Source organism: Hypanus sabinus, chromosome 4 (genome assembly GCF_030144855.1).
Source record: "Hypanus sabinus isolate sHypSab1 chromosome 4, sHypSab1.hap1, whole genome shotgun sequence".
In the NCBI taxonomy this organism is placed as follows: Eukaryota; Metazoa; Chordata; class Chondrichthyes; order Myliobatiformes; family Dasyatidae; genus Hypanus; species Hypanus sabinus.
Genome location: NC_082709.1, coordinates 74,336,504 through 74,359,336, shown reverse-complemented (window position 1 = coordinate 74,359,336; position 22,833 = coordinate 74,336,504). Strand labels below are relative to the sequence as shown.

Genomic DNA, 22,833 nt, shown 5'->3' with positions numbered 1-22,833 from the left:
GGTAAATATTTTTTAAAAAAACACCAAAGTTGGAACTAATCAGCAGATCAGGCCAGGTCTGTGAGAAAAATTACAATGCTAACGACTCAGGTCAAAGTGGATAAAGGGTCTCCCTGGTACGTAATTCTCTTAAAGTGGAGATAGAGACAGGGCGGAGTTTGGCACGCACACTTTTATTGATCACTGGGCAATGACCCCCACCACCACTACATTCACATCAGCCACTCCTCTCCACATCCCCCCATACCCCTGCCACTTCACGCTTAAACTCCACACCTCTTACCCACACTGATAGTCACTGTGATTTCAAATGCCCGCTGCCACCTGGAGAAGTTCCTCTTGCCAAGAAACACTTTATCATTTTCCATCAGTCACCTAATGTACAGATGATGCTGTACTGAGCGTCACTCTACGTACAGAAGCTACTCTAATGTATATACGACCACACTCAAACAATTACTTGTTCATTGTGCGTCTTAGCATTGCTTTTATATTTATGTTTATTGTTTATAATGCTGCAACAATGCTGGATTCTGAGCAACAATCGTTTCATTCTCCTTCACTCTCGTGTACAATAAACAATCCAGAATCTACAGTACATAGATGGGCATTCATCGTACAACTCTGCAATACGTTGGTGAGGGCACACTGGGAGTATTGTGTGGGTCAGCCAAGTATAGAGAGGATGTCAATAAGCAGGAGAGGGTGCAGGAAGGATTCATGCGGATTTACTGGGACTGGGGGACGGGACGGGACGGGACGGGATACACCAGAAAATCCACATAATGTTTGGCAATCCCCAAATCCAGGGTCCGGAGAGGCTGCTGCATATTAATATCGTGCTACCGTCTTAGCACGTTTCCCAGAAAGGAGCTCCAAATACACCAGACAAAACAAGACTACCCACACACACCAAGTCAGGAGACCAACTCTACCACCCAACAAACCAAAAACTAAAGCTACAAGACCTACACAAAACAAGATAGTTACAACCAAACAGTACCGTAATTGATTAAAAAAAAGACCATGGGCAGAGTTAAAATAGTCCAAAGCTGTTAAAAGACTGCAAGTTCGAAAGAAACCACCACACAGTTTCCACAAGTCCTCAGGGTCCTGATAGACTCGTCATCCCATGCAGGCGGCAGAAGGGAATACCCCCGCTATGGACGTCCACAGACTCAGCCTCACAGACGCAACACACAGTGGAAGCACCCCGACCACAGCGGACTCCGTTGAACCTCCGAGCCTCTCCTCCGGCACAGCCTCTCTGAGCACCATCCTCTGCCGAGCGCACTACGACGCCCCCGCCACCCGCAACGCGACCCCGAGGACTGGGGGCCTGTTCTTCCCAGCAGAGACCCGGACCTCACAGCAGCAGCAGCAATGAAGAAGGCCTTCCTGGAGATTTCCAGACGTTCCTCCGTGCTCCCACGTCCGTTTTTCATCAGATTAGGATTGTGCACGGCCCCCTGCTTGACAAATAACAGATATCAACGCCGGAGAGGCCGCTGCAAACTGCATTGCACTGCCATCTTGAAGCCTTGAACTTCTAAACTATCTGGGGAAAAAGTGGCAAACCTTTGAGATCTTGTGCTCCAAACTGGCGATAATCTTCTGAAAACTTCTCTTGCATGTCACTGTAATTTGGAGAAGTTTATCAATGATTAATGAATCAGCAACAATAATTAAGGATGATTTTATGGAAAAGGAATGAGCATGTTGCATATTTATGTGTATTCACTGTCTTAGTGTTAATAAAAGTATAACCACGATAGCAAAGCAGATAACTCAAAGCCACCACATCTCAGGGCGTAGCAGTTCAGAGTTCAATCCTGGTGCCGTTTGGATATTCTCTCTGTGAATGCGTGGGTTTCCTCCAGTTCCCCCCACAGTCCAAAGGCAGGTTAATTGGTCATTATAAACTGTCCTGTGTTTAGACTGGGGTTCAACAGGTGGATTTCTGGGTGATGGGGCTCGTTGGGCTGGAAGACCCTGCTCCGCAGTGAATCTCCAAATAAGATACATAGAATAGCGGCAGACTGGAATAAATGAAACAGCTCATAACACTCGTTCAAGAATTATTAATATCAATCTTTTAAAAAGACAATAGAAAAATAACCATCTCTAAACAGTGTTATTATTGCACCTCATAAAATAAATATGTGAAATTAAAATCTTTGGTGCAAATTCATAAAAGATAAGGAAAGGAACATAAACACACTTAACTCTCAGTGAGACATTTGTTGCTGCACTGATGACAAATATTTTATATTGGTTTCTATTTGGATATCTTCAGAGTTATGCAGAGAGCACTAGTTTCAGAATCAGACCCAGGTTAAATATCAATAGGACATGTCGTGAAATCTATTGTTTTGCAGCAGCAGTACATTATAATACATATTTTTTTTAAAAACTAATATTTGTTTTTCACTTCCACAGATGCTGCCTGACTGGCTGAGTTCCTCCAGTGTTTTGTGTTTGTTGCTTGGATTTCCACATCTGCAGATTTCCACGTTTGAGTTAAAGTTCATGGGTTTGTTCATTGTCCATTCAGAAATCTGTTGGGGAGGGGAAGGAGCTGTCCCTAGAACACTGAGAGTGTGTCTTCAAGTTCCTTTACTGCCTCCTTGATGGTAACAATAAGAAGGCATGTCCTGGATGATGGGGGTCCTCAATGATGGATGCCGCCTTTTTCAGGCTTCTTGTTTTGAAGATGTCCTTGATGTTGGGGAGGCTTGTGCCCATGATGGAGTCTGCAATTTTCTGCAGCATTTTCCGATCCTGTTCAGTGGCCTTCCATTCCGGACAGTGACACAGCCAGTTGGAATGCTCTCTCCAGTACATCTCTAGAAATCTGCAAGTCGGCTGTCATACCAAGTCTCTGCAAGCTCCTCTTACTTCAGTGCTTGGTAAGTTGATGGAGAAGATCCTGAGAGGCAGGATTTATGAACATTTGGAGAGGCGTAACATGATCAGGAATAGTCAGCATGTAGCCTGGTTGAATTTTTTGAAGATGTGTCTAAACACATTGATGAAGGTAGAGCAGTAGATGTAGTGTATATGGATTTCAGCAAGGCATTTGATAAGGTACCCCATGCAAGGCTTATTGAGAAAGTAAGGAGGCATGGGATCAAAGGAGTCCTTGCTTTGTGGATCCAGAACTGTCTTGCCCACAGAAGGCAAAGAGTGGTTGTAGACGGGTCATATTCTGCATGGAGGTTGGTGACCAGTGGTGTGCCTCAGGGGTCTGTTCTGGGACGCTTCCTCTTCGTGATTTTTATAAATGACCTCAATGAAGAAGTGAAGGGATGGGTTAGTAAATTTGCTGAAGACACAAAGGTTGGGAGTGCTGTGGAGGGCTGTAAGAGGTTACAACGGGACATTGATAGGATGCAAAACTGGGCTGAGAAGTGGCAGATGAAGTTCAACCCAGATAAGTGTGAGGTGGTTCATTTTGGTAGGTCAAATATGATGGCAGAATATAATGTTAATGTTAAGACTCTTGGCAGTGTGGGGGATCAGAGGGATCTTGGGGTCCAAGTCCATAGGACACTCAAAGCTGCTGTGCAGGTTGACCCTGTGGTTAAGGAGGCATACGGTGCATTGGCCTTCATCAATCGTAGAATTGAATTTAGGAACCGAGAGGTAATGTTGCAGCTATATAGGACCCCGGTCAGACCCTACTTGGAGTACTGAGCTCAGTGCTGGTTGCCTCACTGCAGGAAGGACGTGGAAACTATAGAAAGGGTGCAGAGGAGATTTACAAGGATGTTGTCTGGACTGGGGAGCATGCCTTATGAAATAGGTTGAGTGAACTCGGTCTTTTGTCCTTGGAGCGACGGAGGATGAGAGGTGACCTGATAGAGGTGTATAAGATTATGAGAGGCATTGATCGTGTGGATAGTCAGAGGCTCCCCCCCCCCCCCCCAGGGTGAAATGACTAGCATGAGAGGACACAGTTTTAAGGTGCTTGGAAGCAGGTACAGAGGAGATGTCAATGGGAAGTTGTGTGTTTTTTTTTAAAAACGCAGAGTAGCGAGTGCGTGGAATGGGCTGCCGGCAAGTGCGGAGGCGGAGACAATATGGTCTTTTAGTAGACTCCTGGATAGGTACGTGCAGCTTAGAAAAAAATAGAGGGCTATGGGTAACTCTGGGTAATTTCTAAGGTAAGGACATGTTTGGTGCACCTTTGTGGGCCAAAGGGCCTGTATTGTGCTGTAGGTTTTCTATGTTTCTATGAAATATAGTAGCTATGAGCCTTCTTTGTAACTGCATCAGTATGTTGGACCTAGAATAAATCTTCAGAGATGTTGCCACCCAGGAACTTGGAGCTGCTCACTGCTGATCTCTCGATGAGGACCGGTGTGTATTCCCTCGACTTCCCCTCTGAAAGTCCACAATCAATTCCTTGCTGACGTTGACTGATCTCACTTCTGTTCGTCTTCTTGTCAGCATCTGAAATTCTGCCAACAATACTTAGGTCATCACCAAATTTATAGATGGTGTTTGAGCTGTGCCTAACCACACAATTGAGGGTGTAGAGAGAGTAGAGCAGCGGGAAAAGCACGCACCCTTAGGTGCACCAGTGTTGATTGTCAGCCAGAAGGAGATGTTACTTCCAATCCCTACAGACTGTGGCCTCCCAATGAGGAACTCAGGAATCCAGTTGCAGAGGGAGGTACAGAGGCCCAGGCTTTGGAGCTTGTCGATTAGTACTGAGGATATGATGGTGTTGAACGCTGAACTGTAATTAACAAACAGCAGCCTGACATTTAAAGTACAATTCACAAACAAGAGAAAATCTGTAGATGCTGTAAATCTGAGCAACAGACACAAAATGCTGGAGGAACTCAGCAAGCCAAGCAATGTTGAATTTTTGGGCCAAGATGTCGACTGTGCTTTTTTCTATAGATGCTGCCTGGGCTGCTGAGTTCCTCCAGCAATTTGTGTGTGTTGCTCAAAGTACAATTTATTATCAGAGTACATACATGTCACCACATACAACTCAGGTTCTTTTTCCTGTGGGCACACTGAGCAAATCTATGGACCAGTAACCGTCAACAGGATCAATGAACAACAAGTTGTGCAAATGCAAGTATAAATGAGTAGCAATAAATAACGAGCATGAAATAACAAGATAAAGTGTCCTTAAAGTGAGACCATTGGTTGTGGGAACACCAGAAATAGAATGAGTGTAACTGTCCCCTTTTGTACAAGAGCCTGATAGTAGAGGGATAGTAACTGTTCTTGAACCTGGTGGTGTGAGTCCTGAGGCTCCTGTACCTTCTACCAGACGCAGGAGTGAGAAAAGATCAAGGCCTGGGTGGTGAGGATCTTTGATGATGATGCTACTTTTCTATGGTAATGTTTCATGTAGATGTGCTCAATGATTGGAAGGTCTTTACCCGTGATTTACTGGGCCAAATCCACGACCTTTTGGAGGATTTTCCAATGAAAGGCATTGGTGTTCCTATACCAGGACATAAGGCAGCCAGTCAGCAGACTTTCCACCACACATCTATAGAAGTTTGCCAAAGTTTTCGAAGACATGCCAAACCTCCGCAGTCTCCTAAAGAAGTAGAGCTACTGTCATGCTTTCTTCACAATTATATTTATATGATGGGTCCAGGACAGGTCCTCTGAGGTAGCAATACCCAGGAATTTAAAGTTACCGACCTTCTCCATCTCTGATGATTACTGGCTCATGGACCTCTGGTTTCCCTCTTCTGAAGTCTACAATCAGTTCCTTGGTCTTGTTGACATTGATTGAGAGGCTGTTGTTATTACACCACTCAGCCAAGTTTTCAATCTCCCTCCTGTATGCTGATTCATCACTCCCTTCGATACAGCCCACAACAGTGGTGTCATCAGCAAATTTGTATATGGTGCTGGAATTGTACTTAGCCACACAGACGTAGGTGTAAAGCGAGTAGAACAGAAACTGAGTACACAGCCCTGTGGCGCCCCTATACTGACAGAGTTTGTAGAAGAGATGATATTGCCATTCTGAACTGACTGGGGTCTGCAAGTGAGGAAATTCAGGATCCAATTGCCAAGGGGGTATTGAGGTCCAGGTCTTGGGAGATTACGGATTAGTTTTGAGGGGATGACGATATTAAATGTTGAGCATCCTTATGTATACTTTTTTTTCTATCCGTAAGTTCCAGGGTTCTGTGAAGAGCCAATGAGACAGCATCTGCTGTAGACCTGTTGCTTCAGTAGGCAAACTGAAGTGGATTCAAGTCGCCACTCAGACAAGAGCTGATGTGCTTCAACACCAGTCTCTCACAACACTTCATCACTGTGGATAGTTACTGAGGCAGGTTACCATGTTCTTCTTGGGCACCGGTATGACTGAAGCCTGCTTGAAGAAGATGGGTATCACACACCGCTGGAGCAAGAGGAGACCACGCGGGTCTCCAGCCTCCACACTATAAAACAGGTGAGGTAACACAGAAGAGAGATACTCGGATATCACTTCGAATGTCGGCCTGTAGTTATAGAACAAGATTGGATTGGCTAGGTTTAGTCTCACTGAAATATAGGAGGCTGAGGTATGACCATGGAGACTTCTAAAATTGGAAGGCATGGGTAGTTCAAAGTTCAAAACAAATATATTGTTAATAATTGTATATACATTTATTATATACTGTATATATATCCCCTATTACCCTGAGATTCATTTTCTTGCTGTCATTTACCATTGAACAAAGAAATACAACAGAATCAATGAAAAACTGCACAAAGTCTGACAAAGAATCAACGTGCCAAATTCAGACTGCAAATAAGTCATCCACACTGGATCAAAAGCCTGATGCTTGAAGGGTGTTCCTGAACCAGGTGATGTTTCTGTACCTCCTGCCCAATGGCAGCATGGCCTGTGTGCTGGGGCTCCTTCATGATGGACGCTGCTCTCTTGTGGCAGGGGGTTCTAGAGCTAGGAGGGGGCAGAAAGAAGGAGGGTAAAGGAAATACAAGGGGCAAGTTGTTCACACAGAATGCGGTGAATATCTGGAACAAACTGCCAGGCAAAGTGGAAAAGGCAGATACATTTAGCGCTGAAAAGGCACAACAGTGGTGCAGCTCATCGCCAACAATGATGAGACAGTCTACAGAGAGGAGGTGGACGAGGCATGCTGCCAGGCAAATAAACTCCTCCGCAATGTCAACAAGACAAAGGTGGTTATTGAATTTAGGAGAACTCACTCCCTGCCCCCCTTACACCAGTGATACAGCAATGGAAACGGCAATCAGTTTCAAACTCCTGGGAGTGAAGATCTTGCACAACCTGTCATGGTCTCAGAACACATTCTATACAATCAGGAAAGCTCACCAATGCCTCTACTTTCAGAGGAGGCAGAAGAGAGCTGGACTCTGCACATCCATACTCACATCATTGTACTGATGCACAGTAGAGGGCATCCTGACAAACTGCCTCACTGCATGGTACGGAAACTGATCTGCAGCGGGCAGGAAAGGCCCAACAACGGGTGGATAAACTGCCCAACGCATCACAGACACCAGCCTACCTGCCACCAAGGACACCTGTATGCAGATAAGGGTCAGTAGCATCAGGAAGGATCACACCCATCCTGTTTGTCCGACTTCCATTAGGGAGGAGACTACATAGCATCCATGCCAAGGCCACCAGACTCAAAAACTGTTACTTTCCATGATCAGTAAGGCTGATCAACATCTCCACCCACTATCTCACCACTGTTTTATCATATCCCATCAGCCACCTTATGCACACACTCCTGTGCCTAGCATTACTTCATATTATCAATCTATGTATATAAGCTATCTTGTGTATTTATATTTATTGTGGTTTTTTTTTGTGCTGCATCGGATCAAAAGTAACAATTATTTCATTCTCCTTTACCCTAGTGTACTGGAAATGGCATTAAACAAGCTTGAACCTTACATCTGGACATGCGCCTGAGTACAGAGATTCAGGACAAGTGTGGCAAATGGAATTAGCGCAGATACAGTTGACGTCAGAAGTTCACATATACTCAGGTTGAAGTCAGTGTTTAACCAGATTTCATATTAGCAAACATATTGATAACATATTCATATTGATTTCATATTAGTTTTGGCAAGACGTTAAAGACATCTAACTTTGTGCATGACACGAGTAATTTTTCCAACAATTGTTTACAGATTATTTCACTTTTAATTGACTATAATCACAATTCCAGAGGGTCAGAAGTTTACGAACAAAATCGAAAGAAATCAGCCGTGACCTCAGGAAAAAAAAATTGTGTACCTCCACAAGTCTGGTTCATCCTTGGGAGCAATTTCCAAATGCCTGAAGGTACCGTGTTCATCTGTACAAACAATAGTACGCAAGTATAAACACCATGGGACCACGTAGCCTACATACCGCTCAGAAAGGAGACACATTCTGTCTCCTAAAGATTGTTACGCCTGTGCCCCAACTCGAAGGGTACAAAGTAGCCCCCTCCTTTTTGAGAATCGCAAGATCGCTATTAATTCAGGTCAGGGGACCCAGGAAATGAGAGAAAGACTTGCAGAATCCACAAAGGGGTTTGGAATGTCCTGGCCCCTCAGCGATACAAAGCCACGGGAAATGGCCATTGTCTCTTGGAGACGGAATTGTGTATTGAGTACTGTACTTCATGGAAGCCCTCAGGGGACGACCAGAGTGGGCTGGTTGAGGGATTGCATCATCCCGACCTGATTGACATCTGAGACCCTGTAAGTCAGGATAAAAGAGGGTCTGGAGAACAACCCCTTTAGATGCACCAGGAGAAACGCTAGAAATCCCGTAATAGCAACAGCCGGTGGAAATACCACGTGCATCCTTTTCCATTTGCCTTGGAATTGGTGGGCCTTACCATGGAAGAATGGCTTGAGCTAAAACAAAGGAGAAATCAGCCCCAACGACTCTCGAAGGATTGACATCATAAAAGGAATGGGCAAGATTTAAACTCTCTCTCGACTCCAACCAAAGGCTGCAGCTTGAATGAACTTGAGTGACTTTTATATTTCCATTGGACAATACATTATCCCCTAGACAACGACAGAGCTATTTCTTAGTGATTATTATTATACTCGCGCTTTTAGACTTATTAGTGACAATGTACATTATCTGTATGTTTGCATTGATATTATTTGTGTATTTTTATCAATAAATACTGTTAAAAATAGTACCATCAGACTTCAATGGACCTCTCTATCTTTGCTGGTAAGTGACCCAGTTGCGGGGTACGTAACAAGATGAACATACTTTGGCGCGAAAAGTGCAAATCAATCCCAGAACAGCAAAGGACCTTGTGAAGATGCTGGAGGAAACAGGTAGACAAGTATCTATATCCACAATAAAACAAGTCCAATATCGACATAACCTGAAAGGCTGCTCAGCAAGGAAGAAGCCATTGCTCTAAAACCACCATAAAAAAGCCAGACTACAGTTTGCAAGTGCACATGTCCTCTGGTCTGATGAAACAAAAATTGAACTGTTTGGCAGTAATGACCATCGTTATGTTTGGACGAAAAAGGGTGAGGCTTGCAAGCTGAAGAACACCATCCCAACCGTGAAGTATGGGGGCGGCAGCATCATGTTGTGGGGGTGCTTTGCTGCTGGAGGGACTGGTGCACATCACAAAATAAATGGCATCATGAGGAAGGAAATTTATGTGGATATATTGAAGCAACATTTCAAGACATCAGCCAGGAAGTTTAAGCTTGGTCACAAATGGGTCTTCCAAATGGACAATGACCCCAAGCATACCTCCAAACTTGTGGCAAAGTTGCTTAAGGACAACAAAATCAAGGTATTGGAGTGGCCATCACAAAACCCTGACCTCAATCCGATAGAAAATTTGTGGGCAGGACTGAAAAGGTGTGTGCAAGCAAGGAGGCCTGCAAACCTGACTCAATTACACCAGTTCTGTCTGGAGGAATGGAACAAAATTCCAGCAACTTACTGTGAGAAGCTTGTGGAAGGCTACCCAAAATGTTTGACCCAAGTTAAACAATTTAGAGGCAATGCTACCAAATATTAACAAAGTGTATGTAAACTTCTGACCCACTGGGAAAGTGATGAAAGAAATAAAAGCTGAAATAAATCATTCACTCTACTGTTATTCTGACACCTCACATTCTTAAAATAAAGTAGTGACCCTAACTGACCTAAGACAGGGAATGCTTTCTAGGATTAAATGTCAGGAATTGTGGAAAAACTGAGTTTAAATGTATTTGGCTAATGTGTATGTAAACTTCTGAGTTCAACCGTAGGTATCGCAGTCGATTTGGATAGGATGGACTGAAAGACCTGTTTCTCTGCTGTTGGGTTCAATAAATTTTCCGTTGGCTCCTTATCAAGACCTTCTGCAAATGTTTTTTTTTAATAATTTTTTTTTATTAGTTTTTCAAAACATTTTACAAATTAAAAACCCCAAATCCCAATGAGGAACATTAAAACAGTGCAAAATTAAGCATACAATAACAATATGCTACAAAGGAAGAGAATTTAGCAAAAAAAAAGCACCTGAATTAAAGACAAGTAAGCTTAGTGTCCTCCCCAAGCCCCACAACACAAGAAAAAACAACAGCAACTCCAGACCAACCACAACACAATATAGAGAGTATAAGTCAGGACAGCCAAACTCCCAGACTGTGAATACACTCAGCAACAGAGGGTAATAATGCCTTCTACCAGAAAAAAATGGAGCTGAAAGCAAGGGACCGAAAAGAAAAAAAAACCCTAGTCAAGTGGAAGGTTATGAAAGTACTCGATAAAAGGTCCCCAGACCTTATGGAACTTTAGATCTGAATTGAGAACTGAATAGTGAATTTTTTCGAGGTCCAAGCAGGCCAGGATGTCGTTAAGCCATTGAGCATGAGTGGGCGGGGCAACATCTCTCCATCTGAGGAGGATCAAGCGTCTAGCCAGGAGAGAGGCAAAGGATAATATTCGGCATTTGGTCGGACCCAGACATAAATCTGTCTCGCCCCAAAAACCGAACAGAGCAATTAAGGGGTTTGGTTCTAGGTGCTGATTCAGAATACACGATAACGTAGTGAAGACATCTTTCCAGAATTTCTCCAAGCTAGGACAGAACCAGCACATATGGATGAGAGAGGCCACGCCCCTCTTGCATTTATCACAGAGCGGACTAACGCTAGGGTAGAATCGAGATAGTTTAGATTTAGACATATGGGCTCTATGAACAATCTTAAACTGTAAAAGGCAGTGGCGAGCACAAAGAGAGGTTGAGTTAACCGATTTGAGAACTGAATCCCAGCTCTCCTCAGATAAGGAGATATTTAAATCCTGCTCCCAGGCCATTTTGATTTTATCCATAGGGGCCCGTCGTAAGGCTGCTAGTTTATCTCGGATGATCGATATTAAGCCTTTACCTAGTGGATTCATGGAAAGAAATAGGTCCATAGCATTTTTCGCAGGCATTTCAGGAAAGTTAGGAATTAAAGGAGCAATAAAGTGTCGGATTTGGAGATATCTGAAAAAATGAGCATTGGGCAGAATGAACTTAACAGAGAGCTGCTGAAAAGAAGCGAAGCGATTATCAATGAAAAGATCTTCAAAATGTCTAATGCCCTTCCTATACCAAACCTGGAATGCTGAATTGTATGTAGTAGGTAAAAAAAGGTGATTATGAGCAATTGGGCTGGAAACGGAAAACCCCTGGAAACCATAGCATTTCCTGATCCGAGCCCATATACGCAAAGTGTGTCTAACAAGAGGGTTAGTTATTGATCTGGGCAGACTACTAGGGAGTGCAGAGCCAAGAAGTGCAGAGATAGATAATTCTTTAGTGGAGCTCAGCTCCATCGCTACCCAGTTAGGGCACTCGGGTTGGCCGTGGAAGAAAGACCAGAAGGTAGCACAACGTATATTAGCTGCCCAATAATATAAACGAAAGTTAGGTAAAGCCATGCCACCCTCTTTTTTAGATTTTTGGAGATGGATTTTATCAATTCTGAGCGCTTATTCTGCCACAGATATGACAAAATAATAGTCTAAGGAATCAAAAAAAGATTTAGGAATAAAAATTGGGATAGATTGAAATAGGTATAAAAATTTGGGGAGAATATACATTTTAACAATATTAATACGACCTACCAAAGACATAGATAGAGGTGACCATTGTACCAGACTCTGTTTTATAGCATATGAAAGATTGGCAAAGTTTTCACGAAAGAGATCTTTAAACTTCCTTGTGACTGTAATTCCAAGATAAGTAAATTGATTATGGACTACTTTAAAAGGGAGATCATGAAATGTTAGTTCTTGTGCTTCTTTATTAATTGGGAAGAGTTCACTCTTATGTAAATTAAGTTTATAGCCAGAGATCTGGCTAAACTGGTCAAGAAGTGAAAACATTAGAGGTAAGGATGTAGACGGATTTGAGAGAAAGAGTAATAAGTCATCAGCATAGAGAGAAACTTTATGCTCAACACCCCCTCTCCAAATCCCAGTCAATTCAGGGCAGTTTCGAAATGCTATCGCCAGAGATTCCATAGCCAAATCAAAAAGAAAGGGACTTAAGGGGCATCCCTGGCGGGTGCCACGTTTGAGATTAAATACTTGGGATTTCTGAAAATTGGTTAAAACAGAGGCAGTAGGACACAGGTACAGCAATTGGATCCAAGAGATGAAACTTTGGCCAAGGTCAAATTTTTCTAAAACTGCAAAAAGGTAGTTCCACTCTATATGATCAAATGCTTTCTCCGCATCGAGGGAAATAACACACTCAGGAATCCCAGTTGGAGGTGAGTATAAGATATTAAATAGACGCCGAAAGACCTTCTGCAAATGTAAGTACAGCACAATGAACAGATTCAACTTTACCCAAACCACTAACAGATTATTAAATGTGTCTTCCCGTCTTAAACCCACATTGACTCGGGCAATCCAATCACCATCATCGTAAAGAATAATTTCCATTATTTTGTTCAGCACTATTGGCAATGTTTTTGAACCTCTGAAATTTTGGAAGACGTGGACTAGTGCATCCACTTGCTCCATCACCACCGTTGTCAAAACCTCAAATGCAGATTACACCTTCCAGCCCAATTAACTTCTCCACTGCTGCAGTTGTACTTATGCTAATTTCTTTTTGCTCCTGATTCGTTCTAGACTTGTTCTCCAACATTTCCAGTAGCTTTGTCTTCAAAGACAACAGTCCTAGAGCAATACAAGACAGGCCCTTTGGCCATCTAGTCCATGCTGCACCATTTTTCTGCCTAATCACTTCAACCTGAACCCAGACAAGAGCACAAAATATTTTGATTTCTCCATTTCCTTGTTCCTCAAAATGGTTTTCTTTGCCTCATTCTGTTAGGCACCCACATAAATATCTACAGAACGTTGTTATCTATGTATATAATATTCCACAAGGTTATTCTCATATTGAACTCTCCCTTTTTATTAACAATTCCTGGCTGTTCCATTGTCGAACTCTGCAAATTTCCCACAACTGAGGCTCAGAGTGTGAAATCACATTCCTGTTGCTCATTGATTTAGTTGCACCTCACCTAAAGAAATCTGAGCCATATTGACAGTTTGGATAGAAATCAGTCTGTAAGTTGTGGAATTCAGGATTAATACCTCTCATCTCTTTGTATCAGGGGTTTCTTTGGCCTGCTAAGTGTATGCAGGCACTCAGGAGAACCTCATCTCATCCCCAGCCTAGTCATTTCTTCATCACACTTACACACACAGACCCGTTAGACTCGAGAGACCATGGAAAGTTTCCAGGGTGCAGGCCTGGGCAGGGTTGTATGGGAGACTGGCAGTTGCCCATGCTGCAAGTCTCCCCTCTCCCCTCCAAGGGAAGGGCAAGGGCCAGTACTGCTTGGCACTGGTGTCGTCACAGAGCAATGTGTGGTTAAGTACTGTGCTCAAGGACACAACACACTGCCTTCAGAAAAAGCGACCTTCAAATCACTAGACCAACACCTTAACCACTTGGCCACGTGCCAACACAAGAAATATTAAATTGCAATAAAACTATGCAGAACTTTCAGAGCAGAATGCAAATCGTCTAATTAGCTTCCCAGCTCTTGTACAATTTCCCATAACTTTCTCCAAGTCTTTATCCAACTGCTTTGAAACACAAATTAAATCTGAGATCAGGAGCAGTGAACCATTCAGCCCTTGTGTTTGCTTCACCATACAATAAGATCATGGCTGATCCAGTTCTTGGCTTCCAACTTCCCCCTCGAGGCCCTCACAGTTCAACTTTGTGCATGGTAGGTTGTGCCTAACCAATCTGACAGAGTATTGAGGATTGTACCAGGATAGGTGATGAAGGCAAGGCAGTGGCTGTTGTCTACATGGACTTTAGTGAGGCATTTGACAAGGTCCCACCTGGAAGGTTGGTCATGAAGATTCAGTTGCTCGACCTTCCAGATGATGTAGTAAATTGGATTAGACGTTGGCTTGACTGGAGAAGCCAGAAGATGGTAGTGGATGGTCACCTCTCTGACTGCAGGCCTGTGACTAGTGGAGGGCCTCGGGGACTGGCGCTGGGTCCATTATTGTTTGTCATCTACAATCAATGAATTGGATGATAATGTGGATAGCTGGATCAGCAAATCTGAGGATGACACCAAGACTGGGGGCTGGAGAATGAAGATGACCATCAGAGCTGGCAGCAGGACCTAGAGCAGGTGGGAAAAATGGACTGAAAAATGGCAGATGGAATTTAATGTAGAGAAGTGTGAGGTGTTGCACTTTGGTAGGCAAGTCTTGCACAGTAAACGGTTGGGCACTGAGGAGTGCAGTAGGACAAAGGGATCTGGGAATACGGGTACATAGCTCATTGAAAGTGGTGTCACAGGTAGATAGGATCATAAAGAAAGCTTTTGGCACATAGACCTTCATATACCTAAGTATTGAGTACAGGAGATAGGATGTAATGTTGAAGTTGTAGAAGATGTTGGTGAGGCTTAATCTGAATTATTGTGTGCAGTTTCTGTCACCTACCTACAGGAAAAATGTAAGTAAGGTTGAAGAAGAAAAGAGAAAATTTACAAGGATGTTTCTGAAACTGGAGGGCGTGAGTTATAAAGAAAGAGTGAATGGGTTAGGACTTCACTCCTTTGAATGTAGAAGATTGATGGGAGATTTGATAGAGGAATACAAAATTATGAGGGGTATAAAAAGAGTAAACGCAAGCAGGCTTTTTCCACTGAGTTTGGGTGGAACTGCAACTGGAGGTCATGAGTTACGAGTGAAAGCTGAAAAGCTTAAAGAGAATATGAGGGAAACTTCTTCACTCAGAGGGTCGTGAGAGTGTGGAATGAGCTGCCAGCACAACTGGTGCATGTGAGCTCGATTTCAATGCTTAAGAGAAGTTTGGATAGGCCCGTGGATGGGAAGGGTATGGAGGGCTACGGTCCACCTGCAGGTCGATGGAGAGTTTAAATGGTTTAGCATGGACTAAATGAGCCAAAAGGCCTGTTTCTGTACTGTACTTTTCTATGACTCTATTAGTCAATCTCTACCTTACATATATTCAAAGACATTTTCACCACAGTTTGCTGACAATAAGAATTGCAGAAATTCACATCAGGACAGACGGACTTCCTTCTCACCTCCACCTTTTATTTTTTTCAATTTTTTTAAAATTGAATTTTCAAATAGGTTACAGAAAGGAAAAAAAATTATCAACCTTTCCCCCTTCCCCTTAACCCCTTCCACCTAACATATCCCTACAGAAAAAAAGGGAAGAAAAAAGAAAAAGAAAGAAAGAATGCCTGGATATCGGAAGATCCCCACATGCTCCATGGAGTTCATAATAGCTTTAATATGTATATTTATTTATTTCCCCAGATAACCAATAATTTTATCTTCGGAGCACCTATACATTTAATCCTATCTTTTGTAAATAAGGGCACCAAATTTTCAGAAATATTTCATATTTATCTCTTAAATTATAAGTAATTTTTTCAAGTGGAATACAGCTAAAAATTTTATTCTTCTAACGATCTATACTTAAGTATGAATCTGATTTCCAAGTAACTGCAATAGCCTTTTTGGCTACTGCCAATGCAATTTTTATAAATTCTTTCTGATATTTATTCAATTTGGATTTCGATTTTATCCCTTCAATATCGCCTAGTAAAAATAATGTTGGATTATGTGGGTTTATTCCAATAACTTGTTCCAGTAAAACTCTTAAATTTGTACAAAAAGGCTGAATTTTAAAACAAGACCAAGTAGTGTGTAAAAAAATACCAATTTCTTGATTAATTACATCGAAAACATTGATCAGATAAATTTGAGTTTAATCTATTTATTTTTTGTGGTGTCATATATAATTGATGTAAAAAGTTATATTGTACTAATCTTAGTCAAACATTTATTGTATTTGTCATACTGTCAAGACATAATCTTGACCAACTAGTTTCAACAATTTTGATATTCAAATCAATTTCCCATTTTTGTCTTGACTTGAATTCCTTGTTTAATTGCTTGTTCTTAAATCAAATTATACATACCAGAAATAATTTTTTAATTTTTCCTTTATGAATTAAAGTTTCTATTTCATTAGGTTTCAGCAATAACATTGTTTGACTCAGTTTATCTCTTAAATAAGCCCTTAATTGGAAATAACAGAAAAGAGTGTTATTTGATATTTTGTATTTATTCTTTAATTGGTCAAACAACATTAATATACCTCCTTCAAAACAGTCTCCTATATATCTAATCCCTTTGTGAAACCAGTTATATAAAAGTTGATTATTCATTGTAAAAGGAATAAGTTTATTTTGAATTAAAGGTCTCTTTGCTAATAAAGATTTCTTTATCTCATCATCAACATTTATCTTATTCCATAAATCAATCAAATGTTTTAGTATAGGAGATTCTTTCTTTTCCCGTATACATTTAGATTCCCATTTATATATAAAATCTTCTGGTATATTTTCTCCTATTTTATCTAACTCTATTCTAATCCATGCTGGTTTATCTTCATCAAAAAAGATGCAATAAATCTAAGTTGATTTGCTTTGTAATAATTCTTCAAATTTGGTAATTGTAACCCTCCAAGGTCAAATTTCCATGTCAATTTTTCCAACGATATTCTTGACATCTTACCTTTCCAAAAGAACTTCCTCACACATTTATTTAACTCTTGAAAAATCTTCTGTGGTAATTGTATTGGTAGTGTTTGGAATAAATATTGTAATCTAGGGAATATATTCATTTTTACAGCATTGACTCTACCTATTAATGTTATTGGTAACATCATTCATCTATCAAGATCCTCTTGAATTTTTTTCAATAATGGCAAATAATTTAGTTTATATGTTCTTTATATCATTATCAACTCTTATACCTAAATACTTTATACCATTTATCGGCCATCTAAATTGAGTTATTAATCAACATTGACTATAATCTCCTTTAGTAAGGGGCAGAATTTCAATTTTATCCCAATTTATTTTGTACCCTGATATTTTCCCATATTCTTCCAATCTAGAAGATAATTTACACAACAAATGCAGTGAGTTAGTTAGATAAATCAGAACATCATCAGCAAATAAGTTAATCTTATATTCCTTCTGATTAACTCTGAAACCCATAATATCTGAGTCAGTTCTAATTAATTCAGCTAATGGTTCTATCGCCAACACGAATAAAGCAGGTGATAATGGACAACCTTGTCTAGTCGACCTTGTTAACTGAAATGATGTTGAAATTTGGCCATTTGTTACCACTTTACCTTTGGGGTTAGTATTTATGGTTTTAATCCATTTTATAAAAGATACTCCTAATCCATATTTTTCCAATACCTTAAATAAAAAATCCCATTCCAATCTATCAAATGCTTTTTCTGCATCCAAAGCAACTGCCACACTCATTTCTTCCCTCTTTTGTGCCAAATGAATTATGCTAAGTAACCGTGTTACATTATCTGCCGATTGTCTATTTTTAATAAATCCTGGTTGTTCCATGTGTATTAACTTTGGTAAGTATTTGGATAATCTATTAGATAAAATCTTTGCTATTATTTCACAATATAAATTTATCATCAACTGAATGTGAGTTTGTATCTAAAAAAATTGAATCTATTTTTTTCATAATCACAAAAATCTTGACTTCTTAAATAATATTGAATTAAAACTCCATCTGTAAATCGATTCCTCCTTACCCATCATTATCATTGTCATTGTCAAGGGGGAATGATCTGACAATATTCTGCTTTATATTCCATATTTTTTACTCTGTCTTGAATATTCGCTGATGGTAGGAAAAAAAATCTATCTTTGAACAAGTTTTATGTCTATTTGAATAAAATGAATAATCTCTTTCTCTTGGGTTAATTCTCCATATATCAATCAAATTTAAATCTTTCATCAATGATAAAGTTAATTTTGCTACTTCTGGTTTTGTAACAACCTTTTTTGACCTATCTAAAACTGGGTCTAGACAAAAGGTTAAAGTCTCCACCTATTAATATTTTATCGTGTGCGTCAGCAAAATTCAAAAAAGCCTCTTGTATAAATTTTACATTGTTTTCATTTGGTGCATAAATATTCATAAGAGTCCATAGTTCTGAAAAGATTTGACAAGGTGTACAGGTGGTGTACAGGAGATATGTTGATCAATAACAACTTTGCACTCAACAACAGCAGGACCAAAGAACTGATTGTGGACTTCAAGAAAAAGTGGGAAGAACACGTGCCAATCCTCATTGAGGGGTCAGGCGATGGAAAGGGTGAGCTGAACCTGGGAGTCAGCCTCTTAAAGGATCTATCCTGGGACCAGCATGCAATCATGATAAAGGCACACCAGCAGCTAAACTTCATTAAGAATTTGAGGAGATTTGATATGTCAGCAACAAGACTAGCAAATTTCTACCGATGTTCCATGGAATTGCAACACTGTCTGGTGAGGAGGGGCCAATGCACAGAACAGGGAAAAGCTGCAGAGGGTTGCAAACTCAACCAGCTTTATCATAGGTACTAGCTTCCCCAGCATCGAGGACATCAAAAGACCATGCCCCAAGAAGGCAGCATCCCTCATGAAGGCCCCTCATCATCTGGTACACGCCCTCTTCTTATTTCCGCCATCAGGGAGGCGGTTTAAGAGCCTCACGATCCACACTCAACGTTTTAAGAACATCGTCTTCCCCTCGGCCATCAGATTTCTGAGAGGTCCATGAACTTATGAACACTAACTATTCCTCTTTTGTTCTACTTAGCTTACTGTGATTTATAGTAATTACTTAAGCCTGCACTCTGCTATCGCAACACAGCCCATTGACCCGATTCTGACAGTCGTAAACATTCCCTGCACCCCGTCAGTACACGAACAGCTTTCCTTTAGTACATACATTTGCTAACTTAGCAGCAGCAATTCAATGCAATAGACAATATAGAAGACAAAATAATAAATAAGTAAAGCAAATACAATATACGTATATTGAATAGATTAAACTCGTGCAAAAACATAAATATTTTCTACCAGCCTTCCTCGCTGCTACCTGTACGCGTTGACGCACTGGGATCCCGGACCCCTGTTTATGCAATGATATCGGACTCTCCACGTTCATTACACAAAGTCTCTCTCCGGGAGCTCTGGCTCTACTTTGCCAAGCACCTCAGCCTCAGCCCCGCCGTCGGGGGCAGGGCAATGGAGGAAAGGCGAGCAGGTAAGCGGATGGAGAGGTGATCCCGCCCGAGCCAAGAGGACAAAGGCGGAGCAGGGAGATTGAATGAACTGTGCGGAGAGCTAATAACCATCAGATACGCCAACGAGATACCGGTCGTGAAATCCTCGAAACTCACCCTCGGTCCCCGGTCGCCATCGTCCTGCGCTTTCAACAAAAGGAGCAAACGCACGATGGATCAGCTGACCATGAGCCGAGGCGCAAGGACCAATCGGATAGCCGAGCAATCGAAATCTCGCGGAATGTCAGCCAATTGCTGAAAAGGAGGAGCATCAGCTCCCGGGTGACCAATCAAAAAGGGACGTAAGCATTATTTGGGCGGTTGTCATCCTATCACTGAGATGTTGGTGGGGCAGGCGGCACCAATAATTAAAACGGGATTTCAGACCGTCGTCTCCTGGAGGGCAGGCCGTGAAAACAGTTCTATGGGTCAATTGTTGATCAGAATTGCATGGCGGAGTTGTTTGACCAGAATGCACTGCGTCCGTGAAAGCGCTCTATCCCCGCTCTACCCATCCATCCGCGTCTGGCTGAAAATTTGTTTTCTCTCTGTCCCAGGCCGGAAACATCGATTGTCCCATTTCCCTCCACGGATACTAACTCGATGAGTTCTTTCAGCAGTTCACGCTTTTTTTTCCGCTCCGGATTCCATCATATGCAGTCCCATATCTCAAAATCGAAGACGAGTTCATGTTCATATCCAAGTACACAAACGCACAGGTGCAGTGAAAACTTGAAACAGCATCATAGCCGCACAGCATTCACAAGGAAAATATTACCATAAATTATGCAAGGAAGAAAATAAATGGAACTCCCAGAAGGTTCTTCTATAGTGCAAAGTAGCCACACCATAGGTAGAAATTAAGATCAGGAATTTCTTTAGCCAGAGTCAAGTCAAGTCACTTTTATTGTCATTTCGACCATAACTGCTGGTACAGTGCATAGTAAAAATGAGACAACGTTTTTAAGGACCATGGTGTTACATGACAGTACAAAAAAGCTAGACTGAACTACGTAATAAAACAAAAATAACACAGAGAAAGCTACACTAGACTACAGACCTACACAGGACTGCATAAAGTGCACAAACACAGATGGTGAATTAATTACCTCAGTCGGCTGTGGAGGCTAAGTCATTGGGTATGTTTAAAGCATAGGTTCTTGATTAGTAATGGTGTCAAAGGTTACAAGGAGAAGGCTGAAGAACAGGGTTGAGAGGAGTAATAGATCAACCATGGGGCAAACTCTAGGCTGAGTGATCCAATACTGCACCTATGTCTTATGGTCTTATTATGCAGGTTGACTCTAGAATTGAATCATTGAAGGGAAATAGCTGTTCCTAAATCTGGTGGTGTGGGATTTCAGGCTTCTGTACCTCCTGCCTGATGGTAATGGCACGAAGATGGCATAGCCATTTGGGTCTCCAAATAATCATTTAAATATCCTGATGGCTTTTTCCTCCACCATCCGTTCAGGCAAAAAAAAAACCCAGGTTACCATTACAGCTCAACAGACAAATCCTCACAGGGAGGTTTGCCAGTACATTTCTTCAGTGCCAGCGGGGTTTAAACTTGGTGGGCAAGGTGTGGGAGCCAGTGAGTCAAGATGGAGAAGCAAGAAGTTGGAAATGTGGCTTACAAATACATAGGCCACACGAGAGGCAAACAGAAAATGGGACAGCTGGCAGAGGAAAGAGCTACATTTAATGGCACTATGTTAAAATATGTTAACTTAAGTTCAAAAGTCAGGAAGTTATGCTGCTCCCTTATAAAACTCTAGTTAGGCCATATTTTGAGTATTGCATGTTTCTGGTAGCCAATAGTAGGAATGATGTTGAGTGTGCAGAAGAGGTTTTCCAGGATGTTAGAGAGCAGGTGGTATGGTGAGAGATTGGAGATCCTCTGGAGTAGCAAATGAAGGCTGAGGGAAGATCTGAAAGAGGTTTATAAGATTATTGGAAACAAAGATAGACCCAGGTAGCAATGTCTAAAACTGGAAGGCCTACATTTATGGTGCGAGGGAAGTAACTTCAAAGATGATGTGAGGGGCAATTTTATTTTACATTGAATGGTGGGTGCCTGCAATGTGCTACTTGGTGTGGTGGTTGAGGCAGAACCATTAGGAATTTTTAAGAGATATTTACATGCACATGAATGAGAGGAAAACAGAAGCATATGGACATTGAGCAAGCCGAACTGACCAGTTTAGTTAGCCACTTGATACTAATTTAATTGGCTGACAACATTGTACAGAGCAAGGGGTCTGTTACTGCGCTGTAATGCTCGATGTTCTATTAAAAATGCAGATGCTCGAAATAAAAAAATAAAAAACAACAAAAATGTTACAGTCAGCAATATCTATGGGTAAAAAAAAAGACGACTTTTCCAGTCTGGGAATCTTCATCAAAACTGGGAAAGAGAGATTCTTCCTGGAGCTCCAGTTTCCTTTCACATCCATAAAGATGTGCAGGCTGGTGGGTTAACTGGCCTCTGTAAATCACCTCCAGTGAGAAGAATCTGGGGAGGGGAGGAGAATGTGAGAATAAAAAATGGGATTACTCTAAATGGATGGTTGGAACAGATTTGGTGGGCTCGTGGGCCTATGCCTATGCTTTATCTATGGCAATTGAATCAGAATCCAGTTTATTATCACTGTCATATGGAACATCAAAAACTACAGCACAGTGCCGGGCCATCAACCCACAATGTTGTGCCAACCTTTTAATCTGCTCTACGATCAGTCTAACCCTCCCCTCCTACATGCCGTGCAAGTTGCCGTTTTGTGGCAGCAGTGGACTGCTCAGAAATCTGATGGCAGAGGAGAAGAAGCTGTTCCCAAAATGTTGAGTGTGCATCCTCAGGCTCCTGTCCCTCCTCCCCAATAATGGCATGCACCAGCTGGTGAGGGTTTTTAATGATGGACACCAGCTTTCGAGGATATCCTCAGTGGTGGGGACAGTTGTAGCTGTGATGAAACTGACTGAGTCTACCACCACGTGTAGCCTCTTTTGATCCTGTGCATTGGAGACTCCATGCCAGGCTATGATGCAAATAGTTAGAATCCTCTCCATGGTACATGAGCAGGAATTTGCTAGAGTGTTTGCTGGCAAACTAAATCTTCTCAAACGTTAATGAAGTATAGGTGCTGCCATGCTTTCTTT

General features: G+C 41.6%; 1 protein-coding gene and 1 long non-coding RNA gene across 3 annotated transcripts in view; one reads left to right on the top strand and one right to left on the bottom strand.

Annotated features, from left to right (window-relative positions):
• Positions 1-19,926, bottom strand: part of lss (lanosterol synthase (2,3-oxidosqualene-lanosterol cyclase)) — a 122,243-nt gene extending 102,317 nt beyond the window's left edge. The window contains exons 1-2 of one of the 2 annotated variants that reach the window (XM_059967422.1): positions 19,792-19,802; positions 8,270-8,330 (exon numbers count right to left, since the gene is read on the bottom strand). In XM_059967422.1, the coding sequence (XP_059823405.1) occupies positions 8,270-8,330 (61 nt within the window). In that variant the 5' untranslated portion in view covers positions 19,792-19,802. Of the gene's footprint in view, positions 1-8,269; positions 8,331-19,791 lie in introns of both variants that reach the window. The other variant, XM_059967423.1, reaches the window with a different exon arrangement.
• Positions 2,169-8,263, top strand: LOC132392888 (uncharacterized). The gene is made up of 3 exons (XR_009511686.1): positions 2,169-2,909; positions 6,162-6,442; positions 7,888-8,263. It is a non-coding gene; the product is annotated as an uncharacterized LOC132392888 (long non-coding RNA).
• Positions 19,927-22,833: the final 2,907 nt, after the last annotated feature.